This window comes from Fringilla coelebs (assembly GCF_963513975.1).
Source record: "Fringilla coelebs genome assembly, chromosome: 5".
NCBI lineage: Eukaryota > Metazoa > Chordata > Aves > Passeriformes > Fringillidae > Fringilla > Fringilla coelebs.
In genome coordinates this window covers 61,654,175-61,673,137 of record NC_140033.1, presented here as the reverse complement: position 1 = coordinate 61,673,137, position 18,963 = coordinate 61,654,175, and the positions used below count along the sequence as shown (strand labels likewise).

The following is an 18,963-nucleotide window of genomic DNA, read 5'->3' as shown; positions in this document are numbered from 1 at the left end:
GGGCATAGCTCTTTAACTCAGCCTCAGGAAGTAACCTTGGAGGTGTCTCTACTCAGAGGAGGAATCTCCACACACACTTCTAGAAGGGGGTATGTTAAGAGTGTGGGAACCATAAAACAGTGAAGAAAATAGCAAAGCTCAATATGAGATGGGCCCCACACATCAGAGCATCAGTCATCAGAGCAGACATGGAAACCTGATGGAGGTTTTTGTTGCCATGGCATCGGGTAGGAATGTAAAGTGGGAAAGGAGCAGTGCAGTCTCAATACCAGGAAATGTTTTGTACAACTGCTACCAGGTATATCTCCTACCAAGAAATACTGCATACGACACAACCACTAAGAACAGAAAATTTGACCACCCACAGCATTTTGCACAATAATGGCTAATAAGGTATAAAAGGACCCTGATTTTGTGTTTAGCTGCGGGATGAGAATTTGACATGAAAATTGTAGGGACACATTTTCTTCGCCCTCTGCAGAAGGGGCACCTTTTGGTAAGACTTGTGTCCTCGACTTGTGTGCTGAGTGTTTTGACGTGAGAAATTGAGCTTGTGATTGCCATTGTATTGTCAGGGCTATATTTACCTTCTCTGCAGTTTATGCAGATACTGCTGGCACTCCAAAAGAGCCATGTCTGTTTCATTTAGTAAACCACAATACTTGTGAACCTGGCTGGTTCTTTTGAATCCAAATAGACTATTGGAGTACCCAGAGCCAGGCCTTTAGCTGTGTATTCGTAACAAGTCTCTGCTGTTAAGAAGTGGGACTGGGTTTTTATAGTGATCTGCTGTCAGCTGGGCCAACTGTTCCAGCTCAGCAGCCTTTAGCTCAGCAGTGTCAGGTAAATTATCAATACTGTCACTTCTTTGTTGCTTTATCAGGAACTTTTTAACATTCTCACCTGTGCCAATTTCTGCCAGGAAACATTGTTCCTCACATCCTTGCATGTTCAACTTTGGGATTATTGAATCAGGCTGGTCTCAGCATTGTTCTACACCAAGTGCAGCATGATCCCCCTTCTCCATCCATCACTGACAACCTTTACAATCCTGGGTATTGTTTGAGCTGCTTTACCCCCACAGAGGCATAGTGTCCTGCTCCAGTAGCCCTGGTCAGAGGCCAGGACTCACTGGACTTGTGAGCTGACTGGCTGGGGCTGTTAAAAGGGGCAGTGAGTACAAGTGAATGCTCACTGTTTTTTCAGTTCTCTGGAAAGAGACATAAAGAGGGTCCTGAACAGAGAGTCGGCCGAGTAACGACAATCACGGCCAGTATGGCTACATGTCATCCTACTTTATTCACCAACTTTGGCATATTTGTCCTTCTCTATACACTGTCTCATGCCACTAATGCTCAATGCTCATTGGTTAAGTAGCTATATTCACACATACATTTTAATTTCTGATTGGTTGTCACACTATAAGCATTTTTAGCTAAGGTGTGCCAGATTTGCAGTTCCCACAACGTGCCTGGTGTCTGGTCTCGTCCTGGCACAATTCTCATTCTTCCTTGTTGTATCCATTTGAGAACAGTACATGGTCTATCTTGTTTCGAGGACAGTACATGGTCTTCAAAGTAACTCTGTAATCTGCAAGTCAGGGTTGTCCATTCCCTGTAGGAGAATAGCATGGCCTTGTTCTGCTAAGAATCCTTCTACAGAGACATGATGAATTTTGGGGCTTGCAGGATCACAGGGTGTTAACAGCATGGGTCACTGGAGGTAGGGGAGGTGCTTCTCAGAGTCCCCAAAGTAGGGGGAGTTTGATACAGAAGTACCAGGAGATTGTACTTTCCCTGGAGCATCATGGAAGATCTGGTCTGTGAGTGGTTCTGTCTGTGGAAGTAAAAAAGCTAATGCCTCATAGGCATTTGTAGGCCTTTCTAGTTAGAAATATCTGCAGCATGGCCTTACTGAGTAAGAGTGGCCAAATTATGAGTGGAATACTTGTAAAAGGATGTACTGTCTGGAGCTTATCTGAAGCAATCTCTATGTTACCATTCTTTCTGGTAGCTTACTGCATCTTGCTTATCTGACACGTACCTGTAGTCCTGTGAAAAACAAGGCATGTAAGACAGAGGTATATAAATATAAACTCTGTCACTGACCCTGCTGGGCAAGGTTCAACTCAGCAGAGGCTGTTACTTGCCTGCTCTTTGTGGTGCATAGCTCTGCAGCTACATGCAGTGATAAACTGCTGCTGTGCAGACCTGACTAGAATTGCACAGGAGTTATTCCACAGAGGAGGTTAGAACCTCTCAGAAACAGATCCTCAGGCTGGCTGGCTTTTACAGAAGTCACACTTGACTGACCTTGGGAAGGGCTGAAGGGGCTTCTGTAACCTGTGGACTACTGCAGAGGGTGAGAGAAGTGTTCCCCTCCCTTGTGATCAGCTGAAGGCAGAATTTTGACTGTCCGCGAGGACACACAGATGATGATGCCATTGATGGTGGCATCTACCTCTAAATGGGACGTCTTTGTAAGGTGTGCCCTCCATGGCACCTGAGAAGGATCATCAGGATCTGCTGAGGGTGCTAACTGTGTGTCTGATAAGTCTGGGTAACCAAGGGCTGGGGGGTTTCCAGCTGATGAAGTGATGGGAGGGGCACTAGGGCCCTTTCTCAAGCCCCCGTGGGAAAAGGTGCAGCATAGGGGCTTGGCAAAAGCTGGTGAAACAAGTGTGCTGCCTGGTTGGAATGCCTGGGTCTAAAGAGGCTTTCAAGATTCCTTGGGTCAAGACCCTTTAGCACGGGCTTAAGGGGGTTTTTAACTACCCTGACACAAGAGGTTTGGTGATAACTGTGGCTGCATCCTGACAGAGGAGGCAGGATGACGGAATGAGCATAGCAGAAAATAGTTGGTGGTACATACAGGTAAAACCTTATTAAAAAAAGGCCTTGTAAAACATGGTTTAGGCCTTGCTATCCTGGCTAAGCTGGCCTGTTGAGTTCTCATGAGAAAAGAATCATAAGAATGAGAATCAGTTTGCATAACAATCTATTTTTGTGAGAGAACAGTTTGCACCTGAAAAATTCGGAGTCTATCCCGTGAGAGTCGATGAAGAAAAATGTAAACATACCTAGAAAGAATAAAGTTTGATGGACACGTACACTCGCCATTACCAAGCAATGAACTGAGTTTCAATGATTTTCTGACCTATGGCATTCCAACATGGTGCCTTCTGATACCATATAAAATGAGCTGTGTGCAATGAAGATTCAGCTATTCTGCTCAAAGAAACAAGTGTCTCGTCTGTCTCATTCTGTCTCTAACTCGAGGCCATAGAGACAAGTTGGGACTGTGTGGTGCTGGGCACCATGCTAGTGGGCTCTGAGTGGGCCAGGACTCTTTGTTGCTGCTGGGCCTCAGATGGAAGACAAACTTACAGGACTTTATCTGGCACATGGGCTACATCTAAAGAACTAGCCTACTTCTGTTTAATCCCAAAATTCTGGGACTGCCCCAGGAAATAGTCAGGGGCCTGGGTCATCTCAAGGCCTTTATCTTTGAGCATATGTTAGTGTAGTTTTATCTCAAAACAACAGGTGATTCTTGGGGATGATCATGTGTGGTTCCTCCAATAGTAATTCCTGTAACACACAATTCAAATAATGGCTTATAAGAATTTCAAGGTATATCCATTACGACCTCCACCCCTGGTCCTGTTGGGACAGGTTATAGGACTTAATATTGCAATGAACCCCTCCCCTTGTCTCCATCCTGGCTTCAGCAAGGGCTTCCTAATTTTTTTTGGTTTTGACAGTGATAATGATTGGATTTTTCTCTTAGTAAAGTTGTGTGCTGCATGTAGTCAAAGTTCCTCCTCTAACAAGGATTTTACAGTTAAGAGTGGTTGGTATCTTAGTCTTGTTTGCCTCTCTCACAGTTACGTTCCCAGAAAATGTAAATATCTTAGGTTTCCTCAGCATTTATCTAATTCAAGGATTTCAAGGATGTGATTTTGTTTTATCCCCAATCATCTTTCAGGAAATCCCCAGTGCAACATTAGCAGCCTGAAAGGTTTACCTTGGATGCAAAAGCCTGTTTTCTTTGCAAAGATTTCCTGCATCACTGTAAGTATTGCCTGGACACTGATGTTGATGTTTTTTAGGAATTTCCTATGCCACTTTGTTTTCCTGTCTTCTTTTGTTATTGGTGTCTTATGATAGCAGAGAAAGTAAAAGAGTGAAGAAAGATAAAACCATCTTTGACTCTTGAAAATAATACCTATAAAATTATAACACTGGATCTTTTATTTTTTATAGGCTAGATATGAGTTATACTTTTCATTCTCAAATCTGAAATCAGAAGAATCTTAAAATCTAAAAGAGCCCATGAAGGAAAGTCAGGAGCCTTGGTGATTTGGGAGAAATGGCATGAAACATTCTGTTTAGAGACTGTCTAACACCTTGCACAAAGCAAGGTTTTTGTTCTGTGACAGCAGGGTGTGACCATACTGAGAGGAGCATGTTGAGATGCATGCAAGAATTCATTTTTGTATTTTGTCATGGGGGTGTTGTATTTGCCCAATTATCCCATCAAAAAACCCAAACAATATTAAAAGTAGCAGCAATTTTTAATTGAGTAGCTTAAAATATATACATATATAAAATCGGATACACTTAAAATATTGACAGTTTGGTTAAAGTAAGGGATAATTTGGTTCCAATAATAGTGCATAAACAAAAAATAACCGCGGGGTATGGAGTGCAAGGTTCTTGGACTCCTGCCACCTCACATACAAACTTGCCAAACACAAATTCCCCCTTTTATGCCATATGTTGATGCCATCTCCTCCCATTTTCGATTCATCACACTTCCACCTCTGCCCTCATCACCACCTTTACTGTGCGTGCTCCACCACTCTTGTAGGTGGTCACACCACTCTTTGGGGGTCTCCATTGATGGAGGCCTCTCCTCTTCCTTGATATCCTTTAATTCACCTTTGGGTTACTAATGTACACTAGGCCAGTATAATGTAAGCCAAAACTAACATAATATAAACCAATATTATATTTAAGAATCAAAGCAATAAATCTCATATAATTAACATTTTCCTGGGACCCAACCAGATTTTCCTTTCTTTCTGTTAATTTTTAGTAACTGTTATCTCTTGCTTTTTCCTGCCTTGAACATCTGCAGGAAAGGGGCGGGGGGGAGAGGGGAGGGCTGGAACCCCTCCTCTCCCTTTCTCTCTTGGCATTACTCCTTTTAATGGTTTTATTTTTTCCAAATATTAATCACTGTATCAATATTGATTACTGTTTCAATTTTATCAGCACCAATCATACCTATTTACCACAGGGGCTTTTGTGCTTTTTTTGCATTTTTGAAGGCTGAAATAGTGTTTGGCTTTGCAAACACTGCCTCTAAAACTCTACAGAGTAACATGCTCACCCATTTGGGTCTGTTGGTTGTACCAGTGGGGGACAGCGTGACACAGACTGTCTTATGCATCTGAAGGAGATCAGTTTATTGTAGAAATTGCACCCTTTTTATACCTCTAATCTCTACTTGACCTAACTGAAACCAAACCGAGACCTAACAGAATTTAACAGAAAGAAGGCACCCATTGGCTGGCTCAGCTGCAGTGCTGCTGCCCACGTGTCCTATCATCCAATCAGCTTCCTGCTCATGTGCTGTCCATGTGTCCTATCATCCAATCAGCTTCCTGCTCATGTGCTGTCCATGTGTCCTATCATCCAATCAGCTTCCTGCTCATATGCTGCACACGCATTCCTCCAGCCAATGACAACTGCGGCTTGCACTGTGGTCACAGGAGTGGAGATGCCGCTCCTGTGGGTGACGCAGGCAGGTGCAGGCTGAGAGGATCCAAGACGAAGGAATGAGAGAAGGGATACTTGTATAGATACCAAGGAAGCTTTATTCCCAAGTGGAGCCAGGGACAAGTGCCAAAGAAAAGGGGTCAGGGGAACACTTCAAAAGGGAGTGGGCGTGAGGGGTGGAAACACAAGGCAACCAATGAGTGAAAGCAAGGGGAGGGGTGCAACATGTGGTAGAACCAATGGGAGTTATGCAGAGGAGGGAAGAAGCCTCAGAGTCGAATCATCTACTGAATTGGGGATGATTGATCCAGAACTTTCTCAAAGAAAAGGGAGGTGGTTTTGATGACAGGCAGGGGCAGTGGGTAGTGCTACTGGGATTGACATGGACATTTAAGGACATAAGGGGAGGAGCAGGGCATCAGTCACTTTGAGGGACAGTCAGGTGGCGGGAAAAGCACGGAACAAGCAACTTAGGGGAGAAACCATTCTGAGGGACTAAAATGGGGGTACAGAGGATCAAACCATTTTCTAACAAACAGCAAATAACTGTCTTTAGTAACAGAACCGACTATAGCACTTAAAAAACACACGATGCCACAGGCAATCTCACTCCCAGCTGTCACTCAGCTGCCCTGGCAGGGCTATCCCCAGTGACAGCTGTGCTGTGGCAGTGCCTGCAGTGGGGGAGCCCCCACCGGCTGCCGGCAGCCCCACACCTCGGCAGAGCGTGGCTTGGCCGCTTTCACCGCTGGGGGACCAGTGCTCTGGCTGCCCCTTCTGGGTGGATGTGCGAGACGAACGTTCTGCTGGCAGCCACAGGCTGGCCATGCTTTGTGCATGACATTGCCGTACTTGATGGGCTGGCAGTCCTTGATGTGCCTGTGGCTGTGCTGAGGGCCGAGCTGCCATGGGGGTAGGGCTGCAGCAGAGGCTGGCCTGCAGGCCACCTGCAGCGAGCCGAGCACTGGCAATGCACTTGCCAGGACTGTCCTGAACCCCACCCGCTCTGTTCCCCATCATGGGGCCAGCTCGCCTTGACCCCTTCATGTGTGTCCAGAACCCAGAAGAGCACGGCTAAAGTCGCTGCCAGAGAGTTAGTGTTACAAGCAGCAGTTCCCACATTTTCCCATGCTCTAACCAATATCTGCTACGTCACAAGAATGTGGGTTACGAACAGTAAGCAATACTTTTCTACAATCTTCATTTGTGTTTACAAAAGCAAGCTGCTGCAACAGAATAGTTTTGGCTTCATCATTGTTGACTTGTCAGGAGAGTGTGGCTTGCAGTCTGTCCAGAAACTGCACAAACTCCGCTGGACCCTGTAAAATCTCAGCAAAAGAAGATTTGGATTGATACCCATTTCTAGGAGTCACCACAGGGCCTGCAGGGCTAGGTGAGCAATATTATCACATGTGCCACACGGGTAGTCTGCCCGTGCTGCAGGGACTGCGAAAGCACTCTCTGGCCAGCTGTGCCATGGTGATTGGTGAAATTCTGTCCTGCAGTGCTTCCGCCTGGGCTGTATACAGCTCTCGGTAATTGGTTAGCCAGACTGCAAACTGCCCCGCTGTTAGAATCAGTTTTGTTATGAATGAGGTCCCATATGTCTAATTTAATAAACTACAAACTTAAAATTTAGCAGCAGTTTTAATTTAGATAAAATAATACAATTAAATATTATCTAGTAGTTACAAAAAGAAGTTTGGCAGTGGTTTGGATAAAGCATAAGCAAAACTGATCGATGGGGCTATGGGGAGGGCTTCCTACCCTGCTTCACATATAAAAGGATCCAAACACAATTTATATACTGTATGCTAATACATATTCATTAATACTTTCTGTAAATCTCCTCCTGTTTTCAATTCCTAATATTTACATCACTGTACTACACAGCGCATGCTCCACTTGTTTCCAAGGGGTGTTCTGGCTCTTCAGTGGTCTTTTCAGAGGAAGGCTCATCATTTTCTTCACTGTCCTTTGAATAACCTGGCAGGTGGCACACGCGCATTAAGCTTGGTGTTCTATAAGTAAGCACTATGTTCCAATTAAACCTTATTTATTTCATAGATAAGACCACTGTTTTAGACTCCCTGTCTGGAATTGTCCCAACTTTATTCATATTCAAGGTCGGTCCCTGGTCTGGGAGTTGTCTTGAGTTGAGTTGATGCCAGTTTTGGTTTGGGAGTCTTCCTGACTTCATCCATTCCCAAGGCCAAATCCAACTCCTATATCCTGTTTTCCACATGTATCATCTACAAAGAAACCCATCTGCTTCACTAATCACATATACTTTTCCAATTATTTTCTCAAAATATTGATATAATTATATTTTGTTAGCACGAATCACATCCATTTATCGCAGTTTCATTATGCCCATCCCGTTGTGGGGTGTGAGGACGTACACAGTGCTGATGGATTCTAGGCAGTTTAGCATGACGGATAGGAGGATAAGCCGCTTTCTTTTACCAGCGCCCTCAGTTCTTTAATTACTTTACTGTCCATCTCTCAGTATGCTGGGTGTTGATTTGGCACATATATTACTGGACAGGCTGTAGTGACCGCCAATTTGCCCTCCTTCATGGTGGCTTCCTGGCATTATTGCCATTACTGGACTACTGCCTCACCGTCTTGGGCAGGGAGCAAGCCCGCCGCCTGCTTGTGGTGTGGGAATTCTGTGCTGAGGGGGCCAGCTAGGTAGGCATCTTTATCAGAGTAAGGCAGTTCTGCAGGGCTTGGATTATCTTGGGATAAGGCAATTCTGCAGGATTTGGGTCACTCTTAGAGTCCTATATGGGTTCTGGTGGTGCTGAGGGTTCAGGGGCCTCGGCTTCCAAAGCCGTGTAATGGCAACATTCGTGTGACTTCCTTTAGTGGCTGCCATGATTGTCCCCCATGTAGTGAAAAGTCTCTGTCCTACTTGCTTCAATCAGGTTTCTGATTGAAGGGGTTCATTAAAGGGAAAATCTTTAATATGATTAGACACCCAGTCCAGCAGGGTGCTTAGTTTCACATCAGCCATATTAAAGATTGCTGATGTAGGAGCCACCATACCTGGCCCAAGCTCCTGCTTTGTTCCTGGGATATTCCACCTCCCATATTGCTCCCAGTAGTCTATTCACCTTCCAGGTGAGGTGTGCACACTTTTTAAATTCCTGAGTTCCTTCCCAAACTCTTCCCGGATCCTTCCCTGGATTCTTTTCCGGACTCTTCCTGGCCAGTTCCTTGACTTAGTGGGAGTTGCTACGGAGCAGTCCACACACCCTGCACCACCCTATATGTCCCAATTTGGGCCAGCCATCTGTAGCAGTGGGAGCAAAGGGACACAGACTCCCTTAAGCATCTGAAGGAGATCAGTTTATCGTAGAAATCGCGCCCTTTTTATACCTCTAATCTCTACTTGACTTAACTGAAACCAACAGAATTTAACAGAAAGAAGGCACCCATTGGCTGGCTCAGCTGCAGTGCTGCTGTCCTTGTGCTCCACCATCCAATCAGCTTCCTGGTCATTAGCCTTCCATGTGTTGCTTTAGCCAATCAGCTTCCTGCTCAGGTGCTGTCCACGTGTTCATCCAGCCAATCCCAATCTCACTCCCAGTTGTCTTTCATTGGGTGTCCCCTCCCTCCTTAGTGCCTTTCACCCCTCCATCAACTTCCCCCTGTCCAGCCTGCAGCTGTGCCTCTCCACAGGGCCTTCTGGTAAGCATAAACCTTAACCACTTTAATAATGATAACCCCATATCCTACAGTTGGTAATCCATGTGCCCTCTGGAATATAGCACATGAAGTCTTAGGGATATGTGACTTTGTCACCTTCCAAAGTGTTGTTTTCATTTCCATGCTTCATGCCATGGTATGGTATGGTATGGTATGGTATGGATGGTAGCAAGGGTCTGGTATGGATGGTAGCAGGTTAATGCTACCAACAGAGTTAGGGGCTCTTTGCTTGTAGCTCACTAGAGGCACAGTCATATTTCTCAAAATTAAACCAGTGGGCCACATTATTATGAGAGATTTTTACTAAACCCAAATTTTTTTTTTCCATTTATTTTGTTGTATTTAAAGGTGTAATTGAGATTGCGTCTTACTGTCTGAAAACCCTGACCTGTATTTTATTCTGTAGATGTTTCTTATGTTCAGCTCTTAAGTATTGTTTATTGTGTTGTGTTATACACATGCCTTGGGGTTTTTTCCCCATTGTTTTTGGGTGAAGTAGGCAAATACAGCAATCTATTGTTAAATTAAAAGGTTGATAGATAATGGAATTAGAATAATGTGAAGGCTTTGTTAGTCATTAAATAGTCAAAAGAGCTGTTAGTTGGTTCTGGTTTTATACTTTACAGTGTTCTGGGAAACAATTTATGCAACTTGACATTGATAGCATTGACGTTCACAGGTTGTACGAGTGGGGTTGCTCTCCTACCCAGCAATTTAAGTTCAACAGTTCTGTTCATGATGCATTCTAAATCACATCTTAGTAAGTGAACTAGGTCTTGATCAAAAGGTTGTAATTTTTGTAAAATTTTTTTTTTTAGCATTTTGGTTTTGCCTGAAGAAAAAGAAAACAAGGAAAGATGGACTGGAATGTACGGCCGGTCCAGAATGCTGATGCAAATACGAACCTGCAAAATGAAGGAGCATGTTTCCCTCAGTTACTTCCTAATGGACATGGCTTTCCTCAGACAAATGCCAACTCCTCTAAAAATGCATACACTCATGCTGAAAATAACCAAATCGTGTATATGCCAACTATCAATGTTGCCTTCCCTGCTGTAAATGCTGAAGGATTCAAAACTTCAGATCAAACCTCACCAGGAGCATCTGTTACTGGTAATAACTTTTTTATGTCAAAATACTCAGTTAAAAGACATCAGCAGATGTACGGAACAGGTCTGAAACCTCCCATTCAGAATTCCCCTTTGCGACCAGAGATGACTCCAAATTCTTGGCCAGTCTCTAATCCCTACAGTTATCCCTGCAGGAATGTACCCCCCCTGTCCTCCCAAGTGAACACAGGGAATAATGTAAGGAACGTGCTTGGGGAGCCCCAGTACGCCAACACCAACGCTTACACGGCGCAGCCAGAAATGCTGCAGCATAATTCCCTGAGACTTGCAGCGCTGCATCAAGGTGGCATTCATCCCCAGAATAATTCTTTTCCTCTTGCTACTTCCGGGCAACATGTCCAACCCCAAATATTTAATTCCAATAATCAGTGTAAAGTTTTGTATTCAGTGAATCAAAATACTGGGACAAATGCACAGCTGCCACAATTTCAGCAGAGTCAGATGGCATCAGAAGCTCCTAGAGGATGTTCTGCACCCTCTTTATTGCCTGCCAACTGTGTTTCAAGGCCTGTAGCACAATCTTCAATGGGTGTACCACAGGAAATGCAAAATATACCCAGTGGATACAACATCAACCAGCAGAGGTGCCCACTGGATCCAAAAAATGCTCCTGGGTTTAACAGTATTCAGCAACACTGTCAGAAGCAGCAATCTGGAGAAGTCAGTCAATCCATCAGGAATGTCTGTAATCCAAGTGGAAGTGTGACAGCAAATCGGTCTTTTAGTGAAAGTTCTGTGTCATCCCCTGGCATTCCCAAAGAACTGCTTGATGTTGTGAAAGAAATAGAAGCTCTTTCTTCAAAGCCCCTGAGTGATCCTGCTTCAGTTCCAGAGAGCCAGACTAGTAGTTTGATGAGTGGGCCTGTTAATGCCCAGATTTCCTCAGCAGCAGCAACACATGGAGTAGGAATTACAAAGGAGAGACTAGCTTGGGAAGCTGAAAAGCTGAAATGTCTTAAAAAAAGGGTTGTCCTGCTTGAAACGGTTCATAATTATAAAAAAAAAATCTATCATGAAAAAAGTACTCGTTCTCTTCCTCCTAGTTATCCATGTTCTCCTTCTAATTGTCTTCCATGTGTGCCCAAACAAAATCTACAGCCTCCCCCATCTGAAGCAGTGAGGACAGAGAGGCCTACATTCATGGTTTCACATGAAGAAAGAAATGACAAAAACTTTGCCAGTGCTGATAACAGAAGATTGGAGGTGACTCAAAGTAGCCCTCAGGTGAAGCAGGGAAGTCTTTCATCAAGCTTCACTCCTATTCCCTCTCAGAGCAAAGTCCCAGCTCAATTTAATAATCCTGAGAGCACCTTGGAACAAAGGGATGTGCATGTCTTGGCCTCTTCTCAAGCAACTGTGACTTCCTCGAACAGTGCTTCGTGTTTTACTCCAGCAGGGAGCTCTGTCAGGGCTGCATCAAAGACTCTGCAAATTGGCCCTGAGAACTCATCATTTCTTCAGTTCGTATTGAGCAGCACAAATGCGCTGAAAGAGAAGACAGCTGGTGCTACTGCTGATAAAATACTGACAAATCTCCTGTGTAGTGAAAAACCACTGCTTGATACATCTGTCTCAGGTGGAAGCTTGCCAAAAGACACCAGTGAGAAGAACGTAGAAAGTCTGAAAGGTGAGCAGGCATCTGTGGCTCACACAAACTCTGCTGTGTCAGAAACAAGTGCATCTGGTGATGCTCAATTGCAGACTGAGGTAGCTCAGAAAAAACAAGCCTTTACTGAAAATCCATCCTGTAGCCAGAGCAATTGTAGTTACTATATGGAAGAGCTGGTTGCATGCCTGCGCTTGTGGGGGAAATATCCACCAGAGTCTGTAAGTGTGGAAAATAAACAGTCAAATGAAAGCCCCACAGCAAATCAGGTTTCACCCTCTGACCAAAACGCAAAGAAGGGAGAAAAAAATACTGTGCTAGATTGCATGGATGAGGATGTTTTGCCTGTAACAACTACCTCCGTGGGACAAAAACTTGATACGTTGACTTCCAATTTGATAAAAAATGTTGAACCTCAAGTTGCAGTTGTCTCTCCTTTAGTACTTAGTGAACAAAGAGCAGTAAGTGAGCAGGCAGGCAAGATCCCAACACCTGAAGGTAAAACCTATCCAGCGATCAATTTGGGGAGCATATGTAGCTTGCAAGAAGAGGGGGAAAATGGTTTAAGTCTGGCAAGTACTGCCAAAGGAACAATAGAAAATGGTTGGTCATCACCCAGTGATTGTGTTCTGGAACAAATAGTGGACTCACATTTGCAACAGATCAAAGAAGGTGATGAAAACCAAAGGAAAGTTAGTCAATCTTCACAAGAAGCAAGAAAAAATCTGCAGCTTGGATTACAAAACAAGGCTCCTCTTTCTGAATCAGGCACAAATTTTTGTAGTCAAATCTCTCAAGAAGGTACAAGAGACCATGAAGACAAGCAGGCTGTGTTAGAGGCAGGAGATACATCCACAGCTATGCTGGAAAATGACATGTTTTGTATTTCTAGTGTATGCTCTCTTGTTGAAGGTGATAAATTCTACAACCCACAAATAGCAGGCATGTTCAAATCAGTCTATGAGACCCAGGCATCAGAAGGAAACACATCTGGTGCAAGGCAAAAGGAACAACATCTGGACTTGAATAAAACTGAGCTGAGCAATAACACTGCCCAAAGAGAGAGCTTGCTGCTAAAGATGTTGGAAGAATCAAGTCATTCAGAGAAGGAAAGCAGTGGCAATCCTCCTAAAGCAGTTTCTACCTCTGAACAAAACACGTCATTCAAGGCATCTTCCAAGCATCCTGAAAATTCCTTAGAAAGTCTTGCTAATATAAATCAGAAGTTAGCTCAAAATTCGTTGGATTCATCTATAAGCATAACTGCTAAAACAAATGCACCCGCTCTTCCAGGAGACCACAGTAACCAAAATTCCATACCCAGTAAAAATAGCCCGAGAAAGGATGTGAACTTTTTTGGAGCAAAACCTAGTAAATATCTAAAAGATCAACTGCTTGCCCTAGTGCAGGAGTTTCCATATGGCATTGAAGGTGCTGATATGCTAACGAAAGAAGCAGCACAAAATCGTTCATTGGCTGAAGGGACAGAGAATCAGTCTCAAAAAGAGGTTAAAATTTGTGACAAGAATTCTCATTTGAAGGACCCAGTAAATCAGACTAAAGTTGCAGTGTTAAGATCTGAACAGGTTCAAGAACTGTCTCCTGGGCACAACCAGTGTCCCTCTAGTGACAGCAAGAGAGAAGTGAGTCAACAGTCAGGAGAGGCTTCAGGTGACAAGGACAACCTTAAAGGCAGTGTCCAGCCTAGTCAGGATCTGTGTGAGAAGGAAAAAACGCCACAAGAAACTTCTGACCCCAGTGAAAAAAGTGAAGATCACTCTTTAACGGGTGGTGTAGCTGTAGCATATAAAACGCAGCATTGTCCCTCTCAATTAGAAACATCTGGTTCAGAGAAAAATGATTGTCAACTTTCAAAAGCTGAAAATACTGACTCTGCAGAGACAGAATTAAAAAACAGTCAATCAGATGCCTTGAAAAAGGAAAACTGTGCAGCGGGAGGAGACCTGACAATTTCTGAAAAAATCCCAGACAGTATTAGCAAAAATAAAGATATTTGCAAATACACTTCTGAAATGAACAAAAAACCTAGGCTGAAGGTGGATAATGAATACAAACTGCCTACAACACAACAGGAAAAAATTGGACCAGTTAATTCCTTTGAAAACCAGGATGCTGATAAATGCAAAAGCAGCAGTTTGAAGGAACATCTGCAAATTGACAAAGGAACCCAAGTGTCAAGTAAAGAATTGAATTCTTTCAAAAAAGAGCACCAGACAACCTCCCAAGAGTTACCAGAAAAAGCTAATCATACATATGCAGACAACATGGCAAAGTTGTCCATAAAGAAGGAGAGAGTTTTCAAAACTGAGTCCCTTTCAAAAGATACAAGCAAACCAGGTCTGACCATGAAATCCAAAACAGACATTCACCAATCTGTGAAGTCAGAAACGGTTGAAATTAAGCATTCTGAAGTCAGTCAAGGACAAAAAACTTGTGAAGAGAACTCATCTGAAGAACAAAACTGTAGGGAACAAAAGGAGGTGCTTAGGCAAGACGTAGGAATTAGTGTCAAAGTGCAAGCAAAACTACCAGCAGATATAAAGCGTAAAAAATTGAGTAGTTACCGAGCTGATGCTGTAAAATTCTCAGATAGTAGCACTGTAGACTTCAAATCAAGACACACAAAATATTCTCAGCATAAATCTGTGAAAGTTCATCCTTTGCAAGAGCAGCCATTCAAACGGAAGATGAAGGAAAATATGGTTGGGAAGAGAGAATTTAAGAAAGCAAAGCTGGAAGAGGAAGGATTGAAAAAATCCGAAGGAAAGAGTTCTAAGCAGCTTGCGCACAATTGTTTGCTAAATGCTGACAAAGCTAAAAAACTGAATGGAGAAAATGGTTGGAAACCAAGGAGTTCCTTAGCAGATTGCTCTTTGCTTAAACTGCAGAGAAAAAGGGCTCGATCTTCTAGCATGTCTAAAAACTTCTTTTCTAGCAAAGAAAGACATCTTGATGGTCAAAACAAAGACAAGTGCTCTGAGAAAATGTTTCCTGATAAAAATCTTCTATACCTAAACAGAAGAAATAACAGACTAAAGCTGCATCTTCAAAAGGAACCCAAAAAACACTACCTGAACAGAGTGGCATTTAAACGTACGGCACAGGAGCGTATCTCTCTGACAAAATTAGAGACATCACCTGTCAGACCTGTCCGGCATAGAACCACCAAAGTGTCACAAAGCAGTGACTCAAAAAAAGATGTGTCTGTCTCGACAGTTGAGAAATCAGGCAAACAGGAATTCCTTGAGTTCAAGCTGTGTCCAGAGATACTGTTCAGGAATCCAGCCCCTGGTGAAGAAAGCTTAGCTGCAAAGAATTCTCCAGAAAGAGATAAAGTCGTTGTAGAAGGTATGGTGGTCTCTTAAATACTCATTTGTAAATAAAAACTATGTATTCATTTTTAAATTCATGTTGCACAAAGCTACAGACAGTGAAAACATGGGACTGTAGAGGCTGAAGGCTGAGGTATCCTAATTTGCTCTCTGACAGACCACAGCTGTGTCTTCAGCTGAAAAAGAACATGGGAGTTTTCCTTCAATTTTCTGTAAAAAGAGAATGAAATTAGAATACTTTTGAGCATGGCAGTTCCAAGTAACTTTGGGAGAAGGCTTTCTAATGTACTTGTAGAAGTTGGCTTGGCTTGGTTGTGGAAAGTAGATTCCCTTGGCATAGTGAGGGTGATCTGATCAAAGGTGATCTGATCTGTATTCATTGTTCACCTGCTTATGCATCAGTCTGGCTGGGCAGAGGAGGGAGAGATCTTCTGTGACACTGAGTAGAAGAGCGGGCTTAGGCCAGATGTATCCTGCCTATAGTCCCCATAATCTTTGCTTTATACATCCATTTTTCCTTCTCTTCTTCCCTACCACATTTTTCAACATTTTACATGACGCATTCTGAAGCATATTTATGTCAAATGTTGTATTTTATTTTTCTCAAGCTGTGTATATCAGCGCTTGGAGTCATTTTCATACCCAAAGGAAATTTCCTTTTGCGTGTGCTGGTATATGTACTAGAATTTAATGCTGAATAGAGGCCATTACTTGTGATAAAGGAACCTCAGAAACATTTTTTGAAAATTTCTTTTTAGGTGTCAAGAGTAAAAAAGAAGATTGGTTGAAATGTGAACCAGTGAAGCAAAAGAAACTGGAAGAGATCTCTACAGGTGAAGTGACTTCTGAATGTCCCATTTGAAATACAAGTTAAATCCTCTTTGCTTGGTTTTAAATGTTCCTTTACAGTAGTAAACCTTAATAATAAAGCATTTAAAATTATTATTTACTCATTCTCCTGATTAAATGGATACCATTGAATAGACTTACAAGTCTCAAAGATTTGTATAGCTTTTTATTGCTTTATGAATATGTTGTTGGAAATGTTGAAATTTTCCTGTGCCATTAGCTTGGATGTAGCACTAGTAACATTTCAATACAGTTTTCAATTGTATATAAAGACTCTTTCCTGCTTTGAAATATACAAAGTGATGTAGCAGAATCTAGTGCAAAACCAGAAAGTGATTTTTAAAATAAATCTGGCTTTCACGGTACGTTGCTGCTGCCCACACATAACACCTGTGCTCACAAGTTCCAGGACCTGTGTGTCCCAGTAGTCTGGACAAGATAATCTGTGTGACAATCAGAGGAAAAGGGGGGCCACTATGACATCTTCTTCATTTCTCTTGAATGGCAAATTGCTTTTTTGGATGGTCTTTTATACCCTCCAGGAATCAACTGTCACAACAGTGGCAACTTTCATCTCAGGATCTTGTTTGTTCCATCCTTTGTAAATCTTGGGTGAGGTTGCTCCCAGCTGTCCTTCTTTCTTTGCTTTAGGTGCCTCTCTAGCTCTAGTTTTGTTTTTCTAGTGGTCTAACAGGAAACAGAAAGCATTCTGTGGCCTTGTTGCTGCCTGCTTCTTAGCTTTAGAACAGAGGGCTTGCATGCTGCTACTTGTGTTGTGGTGTTGCAAGTAACATAGTTTGCATCCTTTGTACCTTTTGTTGCTGTTGCCTGTGTCCTTGGGCTTTGGTGTCTGCCATCATTTGAGCCCTTCCTCTTGCTTCTTCTCTTCCTTTCACAAATGCATGCTTTCTGTCATACCTTTCTTAATTCTCTCCAGAAATCTCTCCTGTGAAGACGCCCAAATAGCCATTTTGTGCTTAAAGATGCATTGGAGACTGTTTTAAATCTGGAGTGCCTGGTGCTTTAGGAAGGAAGTTTGTGGCATCCTTTTTGACACTGGAAGGTCTTGGGTACCACATGTATAAGGAGTGGAGTCCTTTGAGACTCTTGCTTTAACATGCTTGTCTGTCTTGCAGCTGAGGACAGTATTCCCCTTGATACAGCTATACAGATCCTGGAAGGAGATGGAGAGACTCTTCACATTCCTGTCAAAGACTCAAAAGAGATGTTTCAGACCTACAGGAAAATGTATCTGGAAAAAAAGATGCAAAAGTCTTGATAGCACTCCTATATCACAGGTCTTACTATCACTGAGAAAAAAATGCCAACACTAAGATTATTTTTTTTCTGTTTACTTCATGTTGCTGAATAATTGTAAAGGCCCACAGTTTTCTGGTGGGTGTTGAAAATTTTCTTCCCCATTTCCTCATATTTGTGAATAATTACCATCTTATTCTGTATTTATTGTCCAGATATTCTTTGGTGCTGTAAATTCTGTTTTAAACGTATTGTTTCTTTTGGCATTTCTGATTGGTTTTTTTTCCTAAGATAGAGTAGCTCATTGACTCTTGACCAAAAAATAACAAACTCATTTAAACTGTCATAGCCTGTTTTCTTTCCTGATTCTCAAAAACTTCTTCTTATTATATTTCCATTGCTGGCAGTGGAAGAATATTTCTGCTGCAAAGGGACTGCAGTGGATTCCCGAGCATTACACTTCTGTTTCCCACTTAGGGTAGTCTGATGGTTATGCTTCTGTGTTTGTAGAAACATTTTTTTTCTAAACTGGGAATAGAAATATAAACCCCTCAATGCAAGCATACAGATCAGGGGCATTTATGAAGTGTTCATGCTGCTCCCCAGTTCTGTTACATTTCTTTTTGTGGAGCTTGTATAAACTGAGCTCTGAGTTCACAGTTTGAACACAGTGCTGGAGACCAGACCGTTCGTTTACTGGAGACTTCTTCTGCTTTTCTTTCTCTCTTTCTTTGCACTTCTATTGTTGAAGTGCAGGGAGTTCAAATTCACTCTTGTCTGGATTATGTTGCTGAGTTCAGCTAGACTGTGATTAATTTCTTTGTTTATAAAGTGTTAGATTATGTTTGCTTACACATTGACTGTGACATAACAGTTGTATTTGTCATTGGCTATCTTTTGTTTAAGTGCCTTTTCACTGTTACTCAAATTTTAAAATCAAATCGTATTTTTACAGAGATTTGGTACTTGATTCTTTCTATCTTATTAAACCTTTATGCTGAACAAAAAAACTGTAGATACCTTACTGAACAATTTTTATACTTGAAATAAACTTTTGAGGACTACACCTTGTCTTTTTTTTCCTAAAAATACGAAGTTGTCCTTATTGCAGTTAGTTAAATAGGAATTGAAGATATTCCTGCAGATGAAATGCAGCTTTAAAATAAGTGATGGATCTTCCTTGTTGTAGCTGTAAGTTTATTAGTTTGTTTCTCTCTCTGGATGCCAAACTATTAGTCTGTGGGGGATGTTGCCATTGGAGGATTTTG

General features: G+C 42.5%; 1 protein-coding gene across 1 annotated transcript in view; it reads left to right on the top strand.

Moving 5' to 3' along the window:
• Nucleotides 1-18,716, top strand: part of RESF1 (retroelement silencing factor 1) — a 30,091-nt gene extending 11,375 nt beyond the window's left edge. The window contains exons 3-6 of the mRNA XM_084206457.1: nt 3,988-4,073; nt 10,319-15,605; nt 16,348-16,422; nt 17,575-18,716. Of these exons, the coding sequence (XP_084062583.1) occupies nt 10,358-15,605; nt 16,348-16,422; nt 17,575-17,717 (5,466 nt within the window). The 5' untranslated portion in view covers nt 3,988-4,073; nt 10,319-10,357 and the 3' untranslated portion in view covers nt 17,718-18,716. The remainder of the gene's footprint in view (nt 1-3,987; nt 4,074-10,318; nt 15,606-16,347; nt 16,423-17,574) is intronic.
• The last annotated feature ends 247 nt before the right edge of the window (nt 18,717-18,963 follow it).